This window comes from Triturus cristatus, chromosome 7, assembly GCF_964204655.1.
Source record: "Triturus cristatus chromosome 7, aTriCri1.1, whole genome shotgun sequence".
NCBI classification, from domain to species: Eukaryota; Metazoa; Chordata; class Amphibia; order Caudata; family Salamandridae; genus Triturus; species Triturus cristatus.
This window is the reverse complement of record NC_140590.1, coordinates 954,218,295-954,239,520: the sequence shown is the minus strand read 5'-3', so window position 1 is coordinate 954,239,520 and position 21,226 is coordinate 954,218,295. Positions and strand designations below refer to the sequence as shown.

At 43.2% G+C, this 21,226-nt stretch overlaps 1 protein-coding gene and 1 long non-coding RNA gene across 2 annotated transcripts in view; one reads left to right on the top strand and one right to left on the bottom strand.

Moving 5' to 3' along the window:
• SEC24A (SEC24 homolog A, COPII component) overlaps positions 1-7,038 on the bottom strand; it is a 595,056-nt gene extending 588,018 nt beyond the window's left edge. The window contains exon 1 of the mRNA XM_085617984.1: positions 6,777-7,038. Coding sequence (XP_085474110.1) covers positions 6,777-6,843 — 67 coding nt within the window. The 5' untranslated portion in view covers positions 6,844-7,038. The remainder of the gene's footprint in view (positions 1-6,776) is intronic.
• Positions 7,039-7,560: 522 nt separating this feature from the next.
• Positions 7,561-15,494, top strand: LOC146810914 (uncharacterized). The gene is made up of 2 exons (XR_014966646.1): positions 7,561-9,139; positions 14,868-15,494. It is a non-coding gene; the product is annotated as an uncharacterized LOC146810914 (long non-coding RNA).
• The last annotated feature ends 5,732 nt before the right edge of the window (positions 15,495-21,226 follow it).

Here is a 21,226-nt window from a genome sequence, read left to right as displayed (position 1 = left end):
CTATCTTAGCGGAGATAGGATTGTGATCACTATATGGCTGGATAAGAACCTCACAAACCTTAATGAGGGAAAACATACTCCAGGAGACAAATATATAGTCGATGGTGCGTCCTGTACCTCGTACTATAAAGGTAAGCATATAATGCTCAGTCGTTTCGGGCGCCTTATTGACCATACCTCTTTCTAGCAAATGGGTAGATAAAACCCGTCCACTAGCGTCCATCACATTTTGGTCTGGCTCATAGGGGATTGGTTCAAAGGTGGCTGGGGAAAGGGGTAATGAAAGTCCCAATTTTGCGTTAAAATCCCCCACGACCAACAACTTAAAAGGACGATCCATTCGAGCCTCTCTCCCCGCAAGCATGTCCATCAGCACAAAAAGCCCTTGGAAATAGCCTTTAGATGTGAAATTAATATTATAAAAATTTACCAGGTACAACTTAAAAGTATAATTCCAAGAAAGACAAAAAGCCTACGCCTCCCCCTGATCCTGATATAGCTGAACAATCATGCCCGCAATTTCCACTTTAAACCAGGCAGCCAAACCCTCCTTAGCCCTACCCACTATAGACGGAGTGGCGGGCAAGCTAAAAAACATAAACCCGTCAAATACAATATCCTTACACTCTCACGTTTCTTGCATAAAAACTATATCATAGGCCATAATAAAGGGACCAGGAGGCAGTTTGGTGAGCAGAGGTTAAATTAGCAAAATCCTCCAAACTAGTCCCAATATGAGGTCCTACACGTGAATGGTCATGTGGTAGAGTGTTGTTTATTAGTACAATAGGACTGGGCTTACAAGAAACCCTGCCCTCCTCCTCTAAACCAGACACTAAGAGTGATGGATTATGTCGAGGAGAGGATGGTGTTTGGGTAACGAGAACTAAACTGGCAAGTGATCTGTCCACCTCCTGGGAGTCAGAGTAGACAGACTCACCCCAAATGTTGACATTGCCTCAAGAAAGCATTTATTCTTCTTATTCAAGATGTATTATTATGCTGGGGAGTGTTGATGGTTTGGCACAATTTATTTGTGACTGTGCTTCATATATATGTATGGATGACTTGTCCAATATGGTGGCCTCCGTCTAAATTTTAATAATCATTAACGATTTGGAAGATGTGTGAAGGTGTGCTAGAGGGTGGGCATCTTGAACTTTAAGGCTGCTCACGTTCCGTTCCTTTTCACGAACTCAAATTGCTACAACCTACTTCTCATTAGGATTACTGCTGCACTGCTTTGCTGCTTGATTCTGTGCCAAGTCAGTATGACAACTCTCTAACAATATATGGACAATTTTATGATAGCTTTGTATGGGTTGATTAGTACAACTGATAGAGTCCTATATAAAATGTCTTTTGGTGCTGGTGCGTTTTTATATATTCTATGCCAGCAGGTTCCAAACAGTGGTCCACAGACCACCAGGGGTCTATGACACATTCCCAGGGGGTCCGAAGGCAGCAGTTTTAAAAGCACTGCAAAGTTCCTTGTATAACCAGCAGTTTTCGGGCAACAATTTAAGTGTCAAGATAACTCTGGTGATTAATGTACCTGCTGGAGAGAGATGCTTTGGTTCCTGGTAGCAGCAGGAGCCTTGTACCACGAAATCAAACCAAGCATCGAAAAGTTAGTCACCGAGATGCAGCACCAACCTTCCATAAATTGTTTTTCGCATATTTTTTCCAATATATAATAGTAAAATCTTTAGCAATTCAAATATTTGTCTGGTGTGTACTTGTTTGTGTATTTTTTACTTGGGGGTCCCCGGCTTCCAGTAGGGACTCAGTGGAAGTCCTCATGAGTCAAAAGGTTGGGAACCACTGACTTAGATTATTTATAGTTGAATATTTACTATACAAACCAAAATTAATAAAAGTATAGGGTCAAGGCTTTACAGAATATTTTTGCTAACCTTAATTACTCCCTTAATACGAACCTTACCTTGGTCAAAATATCAGTACAGTCACCCCTTATTGTAGAAAGGCATACCGATATCCTGAATCACAACTGTCCCCATTGAGACTCCCCATTTATCCACGTAACTGGATACTCATCAAAATACTCAGGCCTAATCAAGCACACTCGCTATGGAAGATGCAGCCATGAAGTGTAAAAACTCAGCTATAAACCATAATTCAGGCTTACATATAACCTGTATGGCCACTTTACTTCTCTGCTTGTCTGCCACCAAGACAAAATGGCAACTAAAGCTCCCAAATTGCTCATTCAAACAGTAAGGAGACTGACTTTGGGAACTGGATAGTCTGAAAAAGAAGGAAAGTGGCTGTATGGTAAATAAAAGAGTGGCCCAAAGAGCAGGAATTTACAGATTAAATCCAATTCAAAGAGTATGGTGAACATCATGACTGTAGAGGGAAGCTAACTATGAAAATAACAGGTAAAATATAAGGAAGTGGCAGAGTCAATGTCCGAATGGGCACAGTGGTGCAAAGCACGAAGAGAAAAAGCTTTGTTCAATAACATCACAATTAACTGATCATTCGCCATCGTATCATGGAGGTACTGCTCTCAAAATTTGCAGCTAACACCACAATTCCAAATTAGTTTGTGCACCAAAACACAAGCCAATCACGTACATTACTGTCTATTAATCTTGGGACATCATTATCCCAAGCCTCACTTCTCTTCATGTTAAAACAGCCAACCGTTTTTTCCAGCATAAGTGGACCACTTAATTTATGTGGGTCACTTAACTTTCAGTGCTCAATTACCTTAAGTGACCACCAATGCATTTCTAGGAACTTCCAGTGTTACGTTGTACGTCCTTATTTTCGGCCCTCTACAATAGCAATAGACTTGTGTAACTAGCACACTGAGAGTGGCCATAGCAACTCTTCTATTTCCTCATCAGAGCACCATAAAACAGGACGACCAAGAGCTAAAATAGTGCAACAGATGGATTGGCCAAAAGGGTTCACCAAGGATTGTCAGTGTAACAGTAGGCAGCGCTTTAAGTGGGATTAAAAAACTGGGGGAGGCGGGGGCTCTCAAAGGGGCATGGTTGACCCCTGCCCTCCTCACATCTACCACAGAATCGCTGCAGCCATCGCACCTGAACTACAACGCACCATCAACACCACCTTGAAAACTGGCACCTTCCCAGACGACTGGAAGCGCGCAGAAGTCAGATCCCTGCTCAAGAAGCCCACAGCTGACCCCACCAACCTAAAGTACTACTGGCCCATCTCACTCCTCCCCTTCGCAGCCAAAGTTGCAGAGAAAACAGTCAACAGGGAACTGACACGATTCATCAATGAACGCCATCCTCAACCCGTCCAAATCCGGATTCCGAGGCAACCACAGCACCGAGACCGCCCTACTTGCTGCCACAGATGACACCCGCACCCTCCTGGATCAAGGCCACTCCGTAGCCCCCATCATACTCGACCTATCAGCGGCCTTCGACACCGTTTCCGACCGCACACTAGTCACCAGACTACACAACGCCGGCATTCAGGTAACAGCCCTGGACTGGATCCGATCAATCCTCACCGGAAGAAGCAAAAGGATCAGACTGCCAATCTTCCTTTCCGATCCCACGAAAATCACCTGCCGAGTCCCTCAGGGGTCATCACTGAGCCCGACCCTCAGCTACATGGCCCCATCGCGGCTATCGTCCGACAACACAGCCTCAACATTGTATCCTACGCTTACGACACCCAGCTCATCCTCTCCCTCACCAAAAACCCCACCATCGCCAAACTCCACTTCCAGAAATGAATGCAAGACGTTGCAGTCTGGATGACCAACAGCTGTTTGAAAATCAAAGCAGAGAAGACAGAAGCCCTTGGAACCACCCCTTCAGCATGGGACAACAACTGGAGGCCGACCGCCCTCTGGAGCCCACCCACCCCCTCACACCATGCCAAAAACCTACTCGACTCATCACTCCCCATGAACCAACCAGTCAACGCCGTCAATTCTAGATGCTTTAACACCCTCCGCAAGACCTTCAAATGGATCCCCCCCGAGTCAAGGAAGACGGTCACCCACGCACTCATCACCAACAGACTGGACTATGGAAACGCACTCTATGCCGGCATCAACAAGTCCATACTCCGCAAACTCCAGACAATACAGAACACCACCGCCAGACTTGTCCTCTGCATCCCCAAGCACGAACACATCAGCTAACACCTACGAAGACTCCACTGGCTCCCAGTGGAGAAGAGAGTCACCTTCAAGATCCTCACTCACACCTACAAATGCCTACACCACAATGGACCCAAATAACTCAACGACAGATCAACTTCCACGTACCCAAAAGATACCTCCGATCCTCCAACCTCGCACTGGCCGAAACCCCGCAGATTCACAGAGCCAGAGCAGGCGGAAGATCCTTCTCTCACATTGCAGCCAAGACCTGGAACAAGCTACCGGTAAACATTAGGCGCGCCCCCTCCCTGAACACCTTCAGGAAGATCCTCAAGATCTGGCTCTTCGGCTAAACAGATCAGCAGACCCAACCCCTTCAGCGACTTGAGACCCTTACGGGTGAGTAGCACACTTACAATTACCCTGATTGATTGATGGAATTAAGGGTGTGCCTTAAAAACCAACAAGCTAAAAATCTGTGCTTAGCATAGAGTGCTGCCCAACTGGTATTTTGCTGTTTCTATCATTGCATCCAGATATATGATACAAGTAACATTATATATACAAGCCAGGCCTATTGGCTTTGTCAATGGTTGTTAGTTGTATAAGAGAAAAAAGCAGCAACTATGGCTTTGCTGTATACAATATTGAAAATGCTTCAGTTCTGAAATGATGAGACTGTGAAAGAACTAAGACGAATCTCTAAAGTTACATCAATAACTTTGAGCAGTGGTACTGTTGCAGAGTTGAGGTTTTTCTTTCACCCTGAGGGTGATGGCAAAAATGGAGCGCCTGAAAGGGACCCGTCTCAGCACCTGCTTTTAAGAACTGACAGCGCTGAGCACAGGCAGGACCCGGCCCACTCAAAGCCCTGACAGTAGGTATAAAATTTTCCAGACTAGATGGGAATCGTGCATGAGCTGGGTTATGGTCACGAAAAGGGGCATTCATGCTCTGCAGCCTTCTTACAACCAATAGTCTGCTACATGCATGGTCCTACAAACAGCTACATCACACCGGCAACAACGTCCACCAATGTTGTGCTTACACACCATCTAGCACATGCACTGCCAATTACGTTGGTTCATTCATAGCAACGGCACAAACTGGCACCAGGTTGTACACCACTGGCATTAATTCGGAATGAAAATTGCAAATCAATGTTAAAAACAATATAATTTTTTTTAACTGGTTCTTAGACTTTATGGCGTTGTTATAAAAGGGAAAAGAGCAGAGGAAGCGAAAAAAGAATTGCTGCATAATAAATGTTCATACACATTCTACCATGAATGAACACTACGTGATAATAAATACTCGACAGCAGAGAAACTGCAACCTTCCAGAAAGAAGCGCGAGCAACTCTACAGGTATGCAAAATACATCCTCCAGACAGCCTCCAGCGCTAAGTGGCCTTATTAATGGCAGATAAACGTCATTTGAAAGGCTAGTACAATGACGCACTGAAAACCAAAATCACATCAACTCAGTAGTGACTGATACTTTGACAAGAGGGTCGTCCCAACGAAAGAAGGTTCAGTAACAGCCTTTCAGATTAGGCGCATCACGGTTATCCTTCAGTGAACATATATTTATATATATTGGAAATCCGGAACAGGTACTGCCCTACGAGAACTACGCTAGAGACCGCTGTAGCGAGGAAAGGATTCCAAGTTATAAGGTCTACTTTTCTATAACACTGTATAACGGCACACGGCTCAATTATCTAGGGTTCAGGGATACCTTAAAATCCCTAACCTAAATACTTAGTAGGTAGGTGCCATCTACTCATCCAAAAGATCTTGCATTGATCCGAACCTGCCCCCAGCTCAAAGACCCTCCCCCAGCAAAACAGTTAACGCCCCTACCGCTAGCCAAAATATTCTAACAGAGCCCACCTACCACGAATTCTGCCCTAAATGATCTCATCCATATCATAATTGTTCATAGAAATACTGCTCAAGATAGAATTAGTGACCCAACTTCCACTACACCATAATAAGGCACAACAGACATACACGTAACTACTCAGGCAATATTCCTAAAACTTTTCTTAGTCATTCGTGACGCCTGAGGAACAACGTGCCATCGCCACTCAGCACTACGACACCTCCATCCATACCTGGCCTTGTCCACATCTGTATATTGTACGGCTCCCTATCTTCCACAACTTCGTCCTCCCAAGTGACATGACAATCTCAACCTGGGTTCCTAGGCCGACTAATATTCAGTCCTTAAATCAGTCACCAAATGCCCTGTCCACGCGAACAAATCAGAGTCCTGTGTTTATGAACCCAGACCATATCACTGTGTTAAACCCTCGTAAACACCCCCATGTCATCTTCACCCACCAAGTTGATACTCTAAAAAGACATAGATTTCTGATCAACCCACCGTTTGTTGTCCCAACAGAACACAAGGTACCATGGCTCTACCCACGTCGTTAATAACCTATTTTCAGCACCCTGGTTTCCCAGCCTCACTACCCTCGCAGGTGACTTTTAAGTGCCTCGCCCTGTCCAAACTCCCGGGCGCAGAGCACACAAGGCCGACGGCAGCCTTCACCAAACTCCAACATCCCTTACCCTGGCCCCTGCCTCGATACCCCTAGGTTCTTCCTTAACACCCAGTCCTATCCGGCCCCTCCCTGAACACTCACCGTTACTGTAGGACGGGGCAGCGCCCCCGTTCTGGCTGTTGTAGCCGCTCCTCTCTGCGTTGGACATATTGACTCTGGCTGATTGGTGGCAGCAGTGAGCGGCCCCGCTGCCTTAGCTCCTGGACATTGTCCGACTCCTGCCTCGGCCTGATCCTGTTCCAGTGCACTGACGGGAAAGTCCAAGGCTCAGCCCCCAGCGGCAGCAGCCAGGCGCAGGCCTGCCCTCCGCACATGCGCACAAGGTACACGTGGCATTTCCTGTGCGCTTCTCTCCCCAGTCGGACTAGAAACACGACCCACAGGAACACGAACATAGAAGAAGGACTCCGCTAGGAGCGTACTAGGCATAAACAACGATCCACTATGTTGTCATCAATAAAACAATCTGGCGGACATCTTTAAAAGACTCTAATTATACTAAATCAAAAGAAGTACTGTATTACATTTTCGTCCCATGTAGTTCCAATGCGTCAACACCTACATTTTATTGATACTGCGATAACAATAGTTTGCAAAAATCAACGAAGGGCATTACAAAGTAGTTTTCAATGGTTAGAAATGTATTTTTAAGTCAGAAAGCCGAACACTTTTATTTTACTAAATGTTTTACTATCATGTTTCCTACACAACCATAACCCTTGCGTTGAGATATTGCCAGGCTGTATCCCGAAATGACAGAAACGATTCTTCACAGCACAACTAGGACTAATTTGGGCTACGCCGACTATGATGCGAACACGGTCATATCATCGCGCACGTCCTAAAATCTGTTTTTTTCCCCCTTGGTGACAGTTTGCTCCTCCCTAAGTTCTACTCGAAGCCAGATCCTACAGCCCAAATTCCGAGAACTACACCGCGAGATCTATGATACTTGTGATCATGCTAGTGCTAGAGCTCTTACGCCACGTACTAGTCAGAAGGGCTGAATACAGAAGTGCTGGATTGGCCGGCCCACTCCAGCTGCCTAGCCTCAGTGGAACGTCTGGCATTCACAGCCTAGCAGAGCAGGGCTCGAGCGGCACTCTCGTGAATAGCAGCAGGCAGTGTCATCTCCTGAGTAAGGATTCCCTGGGAGTGGTACGATTGCCATAGAAACCGAATGCGTTCAAAACCGATACGTTGGTCATGCCTAGGCGCCCCGAGTTTCGCTTACTAGAGTGAGTCATCCTACTAGTGAAACATTTTCCGAGGTGGAAGAGAATGCCATAGCAGCCGTTTTGGAACAGGACAGTGGCATATCTAAGGATGAATGGTTCATCGAGCAGGAACATGACGTCACCATAATGCAAGTCATACAACTTATAAAAGAAGGCTGGTGCACAAAGAATAAGCTCAAAGAACAACTCAAAGCATTTTGGGAGGTTAAAAATGAATTGTCGTATGAGGATGGTTTCCTTCTCAGGAATGGTAAATTCGTACCTCCTCATAAGATCAGAAGAAAACTTTTAAACTGTGTCATGAAGGACATTTAGGTATAGTCAAAACGAAGGAGAGGGTTAAAAACATGTACTGGTGGCCAGGAGTCAATCTGGAAATTGAACGTTCAGTAAGAGAGTGTACACTTTGTATGACATCAGACAAACCACAGGTAACATTCAGACCGCCTCTCCAACCATTAACCAGCCCAAGCATGCCTTGGAAAAGAATTGGTATAGATATAATGGGACCAATTTCTGAAGGACAAGAAAAATGGTATGTTTTTTGTCATAATAGATCATTTTTCAAAATGGCCAGAAGTAAAATTCAGCAAAAACCCGGAGGCATTGAATATTGTAAAGTTTATGGATAGTGTTTTCTGTCGTGAAGGACTACCAAAACAAATCATAAGTGACAATGGTACCCATTTTACATCAGTCATTTTCAAAGATTATATTTTGAAAAACAATATCAACCACAAGACAACATCTGTCTACCACCCTGCCGGTAATGGGGCTGTCGAGAGATTCAACAGGGTAATTAAAGGCATAATACAAATTGTGAATAGTAATGGACTACCATGGAGGTGTGAAACAATAAAGACAGTTTGGGCTTATAGAATCACCCCATGTGAGACAACGGGACACAGTCCTTTTGAACTCATGCGTGGAAGGACACCGTTGTCAAAGGACAATGTGGGTTGGATCAAAGCAGCCAAGAAAGTTGACTGGTCATCCAAACTGGTCCATGATAAGCTTGTGAAGTCACAGACTAAAGCAAAAGAATACTACGACAAAACGCATGAAAGCAAACCAGTGGTTCTTAAAAAAGGTGACTATGTCAAAGTGAAAAGGAGTGGACATATCACTAAAGGTCAAGAGAAATACACCCCGCCTTTGCGAGTCCGTGAGGTGTATTGCAATTCAGCTCCCCTAAGTGATGGAAAGGTGTTGTAATCTTGAATTGGTTGATTATATGTGTGGGGCTATGTTACTTTAAGTATAGAATACTCATATGATTCCAATGTTGCCATGCTTGGTGACAGAGCTGTGTTCTGGAGTGTGACCACTGTATGCTGATTTCTGGTGGGATTGCCAACGCTTCTCTGTGCTCCCAATAAACTACTATTCTTGTCTATTTCTGGTGTGTGGATCTATCTACAACAAATGGCGACGATTTAGCTACACCTCGTACAAGAAGACACACCGTGAACTATGAAGATAGAATTGATACGAATTTGCCAAGGGAAGAAGGATAAAAGTCAAGGGAGCACAGAGTGAACCTTTGGTTCAATTGGTAAGCAGAATCCACATTTGCGCTTAGGAACGTGAGGAATGGAGTAATTTTGGTATTGACCAAGATGTACTAAAATCGATCAACGTTGAAGAAAACCGATCGTGAGAAGAATTTAAAATTCGGTGGGCAAAGCAGGCTGTGAATATTTAATGCCCGACATCGTTTATGACATCGTTATCGAAACTACCCTGGCGGACTGAAAGAAATCGAGCAAGGTGAGCGTCCAAATTGTAAAAGAAATACAGGGAACGTGTACTGTACCGTTGGGGTATACCTCGCGAGGCCATCCTGACATTGATGAGTGCGCGTGAAGCATTTCAAAAGATGCCATCTGCTCGAGAGAACCGTGACTTGCATTGACGATTCGACTTGGTTGTAGTGCGTCAGCAGGAGATCTACATCATCACGTCTCCACGCCACAACGTAAAAAAAAAAACAAGGAAGAAATCGTCATCAGCACGCTCACTCGCGCAACGTGTCCTTGTTGTTCTACGTGCTCGTCGGTTACCAAGGTAACGAACTCGGAGTCTCGTACGGAAGCGATCACCACGAAGAGACTAAAATACCACGAAGGGACTAAATATCAACGCGCTGGGGAAAAGGAACGATTACTTCAACGAACATTGACAATACGGTACCAAAAAGGAACATTAATGTAACTGAAACGTTTTCGAAAAAAATTTTTTTTTTATTTTAGGTTTGGCAAATTGTGGGGACACCAGTAGTGAATATCAAGCATATAGAAGTAATAGAAGTATGAACATGTCTCTAGTTGTACCTGGCTATAGGAAGTGGTTGGTTTAATTGTTCACTTTGCAGGCGAATATAATAATTTGTTTATTTTTTTTTGTGTTGTAAAAAAAAAAAAGAGAGCATATATAAATAACAGCTAAATAAGAGGTTGCATTCGAACAAGACCATAGACAATGGAAGGAAGTACGGTGGTGCCACCACCATTATTCCTACAACAACCAGGTGATCCTCCTATAGAGTGGGATGAATGGATCGATATTTTTGAAAATTATATAATAGCACTAGATGGGAAAGAGTTTAATGCAGAAAGGAAAAAAGCATTGTTATTAAGCACTTTGGGGAAAGAAGGACAGCATGCTTTTAGATTCCTACCGGTGGGAACAGATGGTGAAGGTAGAGTGATCACAAATGTTTACAATGAAGCAAAAGAAAGATTAAGGAAGCAGTATGCTAAAGAAGTGAATATTGTAATGTGTAGGCATAAGTTTTACACGCAACCCCAAAGATGTGATGAAACGATTGACCAGTTCGTCACACGCTTACGTGAGTTATCCCTTAAGTGTCATTTTGGCGCAATGAGGGATGAAATGATTAGAGACCAACTTATTGTGCAATGTTGCAACAAAAAAATGCAAGAGAGATTATGGGCGGCAAAAAACCCAACGTTAGGTAATGCCATTGACATAGCTAAGGTGGTGGAACAGTCAGAGACATGTATGAAAGAAATGGAAAAGAAAGAAAGTACTACTAGTACGACGAATGTGATACAAGAGGAGGTGGCTGCTGTAAGCAATAATAAGAACAGTGAGTCTGGTGGGAAGTTACCCTCTAAAAGAAATAATAATAACTCAGAAGGAAATTCAGAGTATAACAAAACGTATGAGAAAATGTGCACAAGGTGTGGAAGTACATACCACATGGCCGACTATAAGAGATGTTATGCTCTTGATAAAACATGCAAGAAATGCGGACGTAAAGGTCATTTCTACAAAATGTGCAAAACAAACAGTAGACCGAAGGTAGCAGTTGTACAAAATAATGATGATAAGGTAGTGACGACTTGTGTAGATAAAGGCTTAAATAAGATATTGTGTGTTGAAGAGGATGATTTGACTATGGCATTGGGAAGGAGAATAAGACCCAAGGCGATATTTCAAATACAAGGAAAAGACACTGAGTTAATGGTGGATTCGGGGTCTTTCTGGACAATTATCCCTCGAGCAACTTATAAGGAAAACTGGCCAGAGGTAGCGTTACTTCCCAAAGATATAAATCCAGGAGGATATCAAGGGGAAAGGATAGATATTGAGGGTTACATGCTCACTGATATTGTGTTCCAGGGAAGGTGTGTGAAAGGTAAAGTGTATGTGGCACGAAGTGGACCACCGATTTTAGGTTGGGCACATCAGTATGATCTCCATATCATTCTAAATCCCAGGGCGGAACAACAGGTAATGGTAGTAGATGAGATCACAACGGAAAGTATTATTGATGGTATGACGAACCTGTTCTCGGAAGGGATTGGGGAGCTTAAAGGGTATGTGCATAAAATAATACTCAAGCCAGATGCGGTCCCTATGCAACACAGAGTGAGAAGGGTTCCAATCATTGCTAGACAGGAGGTTAAACGTATGCTTGACGAGATGAGTGAACAAGGTATTATTGAACAAATTGAAACATCCAGATGGATTTCACCGGTTGTGATCACGAGCAAACCTGACGGTAGTTACAGGTTCTGTGTGGACTTGCGCACGTTAAATCAGAACATTGTGGTAGATACGTTTCCCTTGCCTAATATAAATGAATTGATTTTGTCATTAAAGGGTGGAAAGTATTTTTCTAAATTGGATTTACGTAGTGCGTATCACCAAATCAAATTGCATGAGGAGTCCAAACCATTGACAGCGTTTATAACAACTGAGGGGATATTTCAATTTACAAGGATGCCTTTTGGCTTGGCATCCGCGGCTGGAGTGTTTCAGAGGATGATGGGGTCAGTACTGAAGGGTATAAAGAATGTAGTATACTTCCAAGATGATGTGCTGGTGTTTGGAGACACAAAGGAGCATCATAATCTGGTACTTAAGGAGGTGTTAGAAAGAATGGATAGTGCAGGTTTAACCTTAAAGAAAGAAAAATGCAAATTTGCGGTGGAGGAGGTAGAATATTTAGGGTACACGCTATCAGCTAGTGGTATTAGGCCAAAGAGAGATTTGTTAGAGGCCATAAAGAAAGCTCCGGCTCCTTCAGATAAAGACCAGTTGAGATCATTCCTTGGTCTAATTGAATATTATGCAAAATTTGTGCATAATTTTGCGGGGAAAACTGAGGTTATTAAAGCTCTTTTGAGAAAAGGACATAGATATGTGTGGTCCACTGATCAACAATTGGCGTTTGAAAAAATCAAGAAAGAAATTTGTGATGCGGAGATTTTGACTCCGTTTGATACGAAGTTAAGATCAATTTTGACTGTGGATGCTAGTGCGGTGGGGATCGGTGCGGTACTGGCACAGGTTCATGGTCCAGATAGGAAAACGGTTGCTTTCGCCTCAAGGTCCCTTACGAGCTCTGAAAGAAATTACTCAGTGATAGAGAAAGAAGCTTTGGCTGCAGCGTGGGGTGCTGAGTATTTTAGAATGTACCTATGGGGTTTCCAATTCACATTGGAGACGGATCACAAACCACTCGTAAAGATTTTGTCTCCTGGAGGTGCGAATAAAGGTTCTGCAAGACTGGCTAGATTAGCTGCTCGTTTACAAGAGTACTTATATAGGATTGATTATATTGCTGGATGGAGAAATTGCCAGGCAGATGGGTTATCAAGGTTACCTTTACCTTGGGATGAAGTGGACAAATCTAATGTGGAGTCTTTTCAATGTGAGGGTGCTGTAGCTACAATGGTTGAAATGGTAAGTTGGACTAATGGTGCTGTTGGTGAGAAGGAATGGAATGCTAGTATGGACAAAGATGAAAGTTTAAAGGTAGTGAGGGGTTTAATAGTGAAAGGAGGTAGAAGGGAGAGTACTCTCCCCATTGCAGTAAGACCTTTTCTAAAGGTTCTTGGAGATTTGTCCATCGTGGATGGTGAGACTAACATTATAATGAAGGAAGATAAAATTGTTCCTCCGTTAGATATGAGGTTTGTATTATTTAAACTCGCACATGAGGGTCACATGGGTCAGTCGCTTACAAAGAAGAGGATAAGAGAACACTTTTGGTGGCCAGCTATGGACAAGGAAATTTCTGATTGGGTCGAGTCATGTGCAGAGTGTTTTGAAAGTGAGAAAAGATTAAAAGTGGGTAACCAATTGAATTTGGGTAAAATTGTTGATCCCGAATTACCGTGGCACACGGTTTGTTTGGATTTCATAGGTCCATTTTCCAACATGAAGTACAATCTCAAGTTTGGGATAGTTATGGTGGATGTCACATCAAAGTGGCTGGTTGTAAGATTTGTCAAAGAAATAACCACCAAAAGCACTATTAACATCTTATCTGAAGTTTTTAGAGAGGAAGGTTTTCCTGTTAAATTGGTCACTGATAATGGCACTCAACTAATTTCAACTGAGATGACTTCATTTTTGGAGTCCTGTGGAATTGTGCATGTTAAAACGTCTTTGTACAACCCACAGGGGAATGGCATGGTTGAGAGGGCTAACCGAATGATAAAAGGGGTGATACAATTGGCTGTAGCAAGCAGAGAGGATGTGGAAAAGTTGGTCAATGATTTGGTATGGGCGTATCGCACTACAGAAAACACTGTTTCGGGTAAAATTCCATTTGTGGTTATGAGGGGGCGTACAGTTAGTACTAAATTAGTTCCTGCTTGGATGAAAGGGTGTTTGGGTTTAGCTAGCCTTGGTGGTGACATTAAAGGGGTAGGAAAGGATTTGTTGCCTAGGACAAATATAGAACCTAATGATTGGGTGAAAGTGAAACCGGGACGTATTTGTGCTGGATTTACCAAGTTTCGTGGACCGTATAAAGTGAAAGATGTCCACAGTAGACATGTTACGCTTTACAATGGGGAAAATTGGAATTTGAGAAGGGTGGCACTTTATAAGAAGAAAAAAACAGGTGATGGGAATGATGGGATTACTGGGATTGCTGGTGGTAATGGGGGTGTAAGTTTTAATCCCCATTTTCTCATGAGTGATGGTGAAGCTAGTGGAAGGGTTACTGAAACTACACCCAGTGATTCTGGTGACTGTATTACCAATAGGGTTAGGCCTGAAAGGTTAAGATGTCCACCCAGATACTTACAAGATTATGTATGTGGGGATTCATTGTAAATGTGGTAAAATGAAGGATTGGGGGTAGTGATAGTTTGTGATCAAATGTTATGTTTTGTTCTTATTTTTTTTTAATGTGTTTTTTTTTTACCTTTACGTAAGGAAGGAGGATATGTTGTAATCTTGAATTGGTTGATTATATGTGTGGGGCTATGTTACTTTAAGTATAGAATACTCATATGATTCCAATGTTGCCATGCTTGGTGACAGAGCTGTGTTCTGGAGTGTGACCACTGTATGCTGATTTCTGGTGGGATTGCCAACGCTTCTCTGTGCTCCCAATAAACTACTATTCTTGTCTATTTCTGGTGTGTGGATCTATCTACAACAAAAGGTGTGGCACTTTTCCAATCTATCAGCATTTAGACATCCTTGGGATGATTCAGATACTTACACATCTAAAGAACCAGCCAGTGGATCTGACCAGGAACCTGTGGACACAGCCCGGCTCAAGCGGACACATGACAGTGACTTTGAGTGCGATATGCCAATGGATCCTACATCCAGAGCCGACCTTGGCGAGGGTGCTCCTTCTGGACAGGTTGTGATACCTAGTCCCCAGGATGACAGGGTCAGACGCAAGTTGCCAGTGCTACCGGTTTTGGACAATGATATACCAGTAGCAACTAGCAGGGCTGGTAGACTTCTTGGTCCGCCTGCCAAATTAAGAGATTATATTTGTGAGTGAACATGTTTCCCATGGTTATCTTTTCCACTCCCTCCCCTTTTTTTGTTTCTTCCTAAGGGGAAGGATGTGTTGTGTTCACATATTGTGTCCCTGCGTGGACACCTTAGTTCTGCTCTATGTTGTCCCAGCTGATACGCCGTATCAGCTGGGAAGTCATCAGCTGCCATCTGTCATCGACAGTTGACAGCTGATCACCAGACCCAACGGATGTTTCTTCTACTCCACCTCCAGAGCTTGTGTTGGCTTATACTGAAATAAAGTATATCTTGAATATACATCTTCGTTTGATTTATGCAACACTAGCCTACACCTGTGCTACGCGTGTCAACGCTTTGGCTTGCGTATGAGGGTGAGGCATCTAACAAAGTTGTTGTGAAAGAACAAAAGCATTTTTGAGGGTGAAGAAGGTTTGTAAAATAAAAACGGCGACCTAATTGTAGTGTTTGGCAGGATGGTACGATTTAGGAGGGCGAATGTAATTGAAAATAGGGTGAGACCCGCCAAATGAGTAGGCGGGTATGCTTTACCCTTCAGTAGAGTTACTTCTTGTCAAATGGCTTATGTCGCATAAAATGCCATGTTTTTACTCTTGCTTTTCTTTGGTAAGCCACCGTTATCTGATACTTTCCTTTAAATAGTTAAACTGGAGAGAATTAGGGTTACTTCCCCCACTTTTACTTTTCCTTTATAAGCCACCGTGTTCTGATACTTTATTTCAAATAGTTCAACAGAAGGGAATTAAGGCTAATTACCCCCTAATGCGGCATCTTGGACTGGTGCCACCTGCTACTTTACCTGGATGCAGTCTCAATAGTTGCAGTTTCGTTTTTATCTGTTTATGGGATTTATACATCTTTAGTAAATTTGTTGTTAAATTGAGGTTTGAGTTTGAGACTGCATACCGATGACAAAGGATGGAAATTGCCTTGAAACAGTCATAGATGGTGTTTCAGCTTCTCTCAATAGATATGAACGTTTTAACGAGCTGATGCAGTTCAGTTGTAGGTTTGGCGTTAGCCAAGACCTTTTGATTTTACTCAAGTATGTGTGTGTGTATATATATATATATATATATATATATATATATATTCTCAACACAATCCTTCTGGTCAGAGGGACAAACTGCTCACACTCCCATAGCGTTTTGCAATTTTTGTTTTCTTTTCTTTACATCCTCGTTTGCATGGCTATAGGCGACACGATCTACGCGTTTCGGTATCTACAAATACCTTGCTCACGATCCATATTTTTTTTTCTAGCCGAAGCAACAAGAATTTTCAATTCGATTAAGGACATGGAGGCGAGGATTATGCTTCTCTTAACTTTACTGACATTCACAGCAGCCAATACACTTTAAATTTGCATAATCCCGGAAGGACAACCCCCTCCATTGTATGCACCAATCACCTATGAGTCCCATACATAACAGTCCTTGCATGACCTTCCCCTTCCTCTTTCTTTGCGAAAACCTTTAACTTCAGTCTTGAACTCGACTGCTGAACAGGAACGGCGCCGACCACGCCTCCAACTATAACTGGAACTTTAACCGTAGAGATTCCTTACGAGACTTCCAATGAGCTCCATCCTGATCATTCAGGGATGCTTGCCTTGATCTCCTGCAAAGAGAATAGTAGTCGTAAAATGCCATTCATGATCCATATATCTTTCATAACAATCATGTTATTCGATTGTCACAACCTTTATATGTCCAATATCAAAAAACAGGTGGGAAGAAAAACCAAATCATCTCCATGAACAGTACATTAAATTTTCACCAATCTTGCAATGACTTGTCTATCACACAGAATACCATCCTCATATTGCCTGGGTGGGATAATCCCCGCCTCCGTGTCCTTAATAGAATTGAAAATTCTTGTCGCGTCATCTAGAATTTTTTTTATTCTATGTCAGTCCACGGAGGCTCACATTATGCTAGTTTAAAGTTGTTCCACCACCGTCGAGGCCACATCCTCAATAGGTTACTGATAAAATGTCTTAAACGTTGACTCAGAGGACCAGTCCGTCGCAGTCATAATATCTTGTATGCGGGAGCCAGTATAAAAGGCCTTGGAAGTCATCGCTCCTCTAACAGAATGAGCTCCGAACATTGCAGTATCAACACCTGCCAACTGTAATAACCAAGTAACCCACCTGGCTAAAGTCGCTGCAGTGACTGGGCAGAAAGGTCTCTGTAACGATATCAACAATTGCCTTGCAACACCATTTCTGAACTCTCTAGTACAATCCTCATAACATTTTAAACCTTGTACCACACATAATTTGCTATGATGAGGAAGGGCAGTGTATGAAATACATCTGGAATGTGTCTTTGTCCTCTTTGAAATTGTGAAAGAGACTCCCGAAGGAGTCAATACTCTACCTGCTATATCCAGAGCTCGCACATCCGAGACCCGTCTGCAGGATACCAAACATAATAACACCGTAAGTTTTGCCGACAATTGCTTATGCGATAATCACTCGTTAGCTGGCCAAGCCTTAAGTAATTGGGTTTCGGAGGGTTAACCAAACGTATGCCCCTCACCACTTTACACACCAAACGTATGCCCCTCACCACTTTACACACCAGGAGATGTTCTCCCACTGGTTTACCATCCATTGTGGTTGTCCTGCTGAAATTGCTGAACGAAAATTGTTAATTGTCCAAAACACCATGCCTGAATTCGCCAGTTCTGAAAGAAAATTAACTATCCGATGAATACCGGATCCCAAGGGATCTCCTTGCCGTTCACAACACCAACTAACCCATCTACGCCAAGCTGATTCATATCGTTCGTGCATAGCGGTTGCCCAAGATTGCGATAGGAAAAACTGAGCCTCTTGTGAAACTCCAGGCACTTGCCATCGTCATCTGAAAGTCTCCACGCCATGAGTGACATTTGGCCTTGCATTACCAATGGATGAGGCAAACCCAGAGGGTCCTCCAGAATCTCTGGAAACAACTGTAGTTGCACTGGAAGTGCACATGATAAGGCTAGAGCCACCGGGAACCACGCTTGCGCTTTCCAACATGGTGAGATTAGTATCTCCTCCGCCTTCTGTCGACGGACCTGTGCCAATACCCTCAGAATCATGGCGAAAGGCGGGAAGGCATATAGAATGCCCATCGTCCATGACTGAAGGAATGCGTCTGAGCTGATCGCCAGAGGATCTGGTCGCCAGCTGTAAAACTGAGGTAGTTGTACGTTGAGTCTGGACACAAACAGATCCATTGAACATGGACCCCACTTGTTGTTCAGTTGACTGAATATTCTGGGATGCAGTCTCCAGTCGCTGGCATCCCGCAGAAACCGAGAGTTCCAATCTGCTACCACATTGGAAGAACCCAGGATGTATTCTGCCTTTACAGCTATATGATGGTCCAGGCAATAATGCCAAAAGTCTTTGGCTATCTCTACCAGAAGGCGAGACCTCGTGCCCCTATAACGGTAATACAGTATGCAAATTATGTGCCAGACACTATTGTTCATGTGGAGGGAGCCACCTCTAACTCCCCTAAGGCAGAGCCTTAATCCGGCAAAACGCTCTGGTCAGCGTTAAAAGGGACCGGGGATAGAGCAGTTAAGCTGGTTGCTGATGCGTGAAGAGCCGGTCGTATAACGAACGATTCGGCCTTTTGTGCATGAGAAGAGCGTGGGCATCAAAATAGGACTGCTCCCTGAGCCCGCAAAGCGCGTCCCGCTCCCACTCCATAAATCATGCCCAGACAGCTCCAGAGCGCTTAAACTCCACAGAAAACACAGGAAAAAGTAACAGGTGTGATTACAATGCCATTATAATGTCTAATATCTTGCAACATAAAACCTGTAAATATCGGCAAATTCCAACACAACAGCGCGCGCTTATGAATAATGCCGTATCGGCGCAAACATTCCAATCATTAAGTCCTGTAAACCTTAAACATTAGAAATACCCTCAAAACTCCACTAAAGCAGAGAAAAGAAAAGGTACTAATCTCGCTGCTGCAGCAGCAAAGGAAGAGGAAGGTCATGCAAGGACTGTTATGTCTGGGACTCATAGGTGATTGGTGCATTCAATGGAGGGGGTTGTCCTTCCGGGATTATGCAAATTTAAAGTTTATTGGCTGCTGTGAATGTCAGTAAAGTTAAGAGAAGCATAACCTGAGCCTCCGTGGACTGACATAGAATTTTCTCGCTTATCACCGCCTCATACATATATTCAAACAGTCATTACTTCATTTCCTGTTTGATGATACAAGCGCCCTTTTGCATTCTGGGAGATGTAGTTTTTGTACGTTACATAAGTTTTAAATACTCGCGAGGATGCTCAGAATGTGTTACATAACCGTAATACAAATGTACCATGTCATATTAATGCCATAAATCGCACTTCCTCTTTTATTTACACAGAGTCTTCAAAGTCCCTCTTTTGTCATTCATCATTTTTCATGTAATTACTCAATCACCTTCCTTCTTTCCCTCCAGTGAGACTTCAAATTTATTCCACCCCGCATTTCCACATTATTTATGTCCCTCTCATGGGACTCCCCCCAGTGGGACGAGGGCGCATCTATTTAATTTGGGACTCAATCTGGTCTGTGTTCATAATTTTAACAATTTACAAGACTTTTGGCATTTTTTCAGAGCCATCACTCATTACATTATATTAAAGGGAAGTTATTGTCTGAGTCATTATAGGTGAATGTACAGTTCTTCTGACTGATTTAAACCATATGGTGTTATTGTTCGCAGGTTTAGAATGTGGCGTGATTCTTTCTGTCGCAAGAGTTTTTCTCTACTGCCATCACTTTCTTTCTTCGCAACAGTTTCAATTCCATAGAATTTCAGTTGTTTCCAGTTGCTCTGATGGTATTGCTCCATATGCTTGGCCACAGCGTTTGTTCTGTCCAGATGTATAGTGGCTCTTATGTGTTCCATTATTCTTTTTTTCAACTCAAGGGAACCGCCCGTTACATGCCCTTAGCCCTCTTTCTATCGTGAAGTGTAAAATTTGGGTTGCTGATGTGGAGCCCGCCACCTTTTTATTTGTTTCAAGTAAAGGAATTCCTCTGGCCAAATCTTCCTCATGGAAGATTGTGTCCATTCCAATCATCGGTTCATAGCAGCAGTTGAAGTCGCCGCCCACAAGGACAATTCCATTTAGCGCGATGCTATCTAACACTTCCTGTAGCTCTCGGATACCCAATGCTTCTTTTGTACACTTCCCTGGCCTTAAATATATATTAAAGAGGTGTATGTGAGGCCTGTTTTCAAATTTCAGCTTTATCCCCAAGATGTCCTTGGAGCGAGAGTTCACTATCTCTATAATGGTGTTTAGAGTGATTTTTACCCAAATGATCAGCCCGCCCGAGGCTCTTCCTCTTTTCGATGGTATGGCCCCTACACAAAAGGTTCTGTAGTCTAGTTTGTGCAGGGGCTCTACCGCCCATGATTCCTGGAAAAGGCATAGATCAAATTTGTTAACATAGTCCTGCCAGTCTGGTTCAGAAAGTTTTTGGCAAAGTCCAGCTATGTTCCAGACAACATCTTTAAAATACCTGGAGCTAAATCAGAGGAGGGCCTATCGAGGGTTCTGCTTATAGTACTGTTTCTATGGATGTCAGTGTTCATAGAGATTGTTTGCGGGACGTGTGGGTGTTTTTTTTGTGAGTAAACATCTTGCAAAACGTGGAAATCCCGCTCTAGTCGCAGAGACTTCAGATTTAGGTGACTATGTATGCTTTCATTAGATGACATCCCACCAATCTGCACATGCAGTCAATCGACTGATTCTAAATTCTGTGTTCCCTCAAGGGCTAACAATGGGCTATTTCTCTCTGCTGCACGTGTTTTTGTTTTTCTAAAGCTGATTTTTGACTCAAAAAATGTATGTGTTCTTAAGTTCATGGTTATTAGATTATCTGCAATGGTTTTGGAATGGAAGGTTCATTTTATATCGTCCAGATTCCCTGTTTCTTGTCGGAGACGTTTGGCTTTTATGATGTCATATCTTATTATAGAGAGACA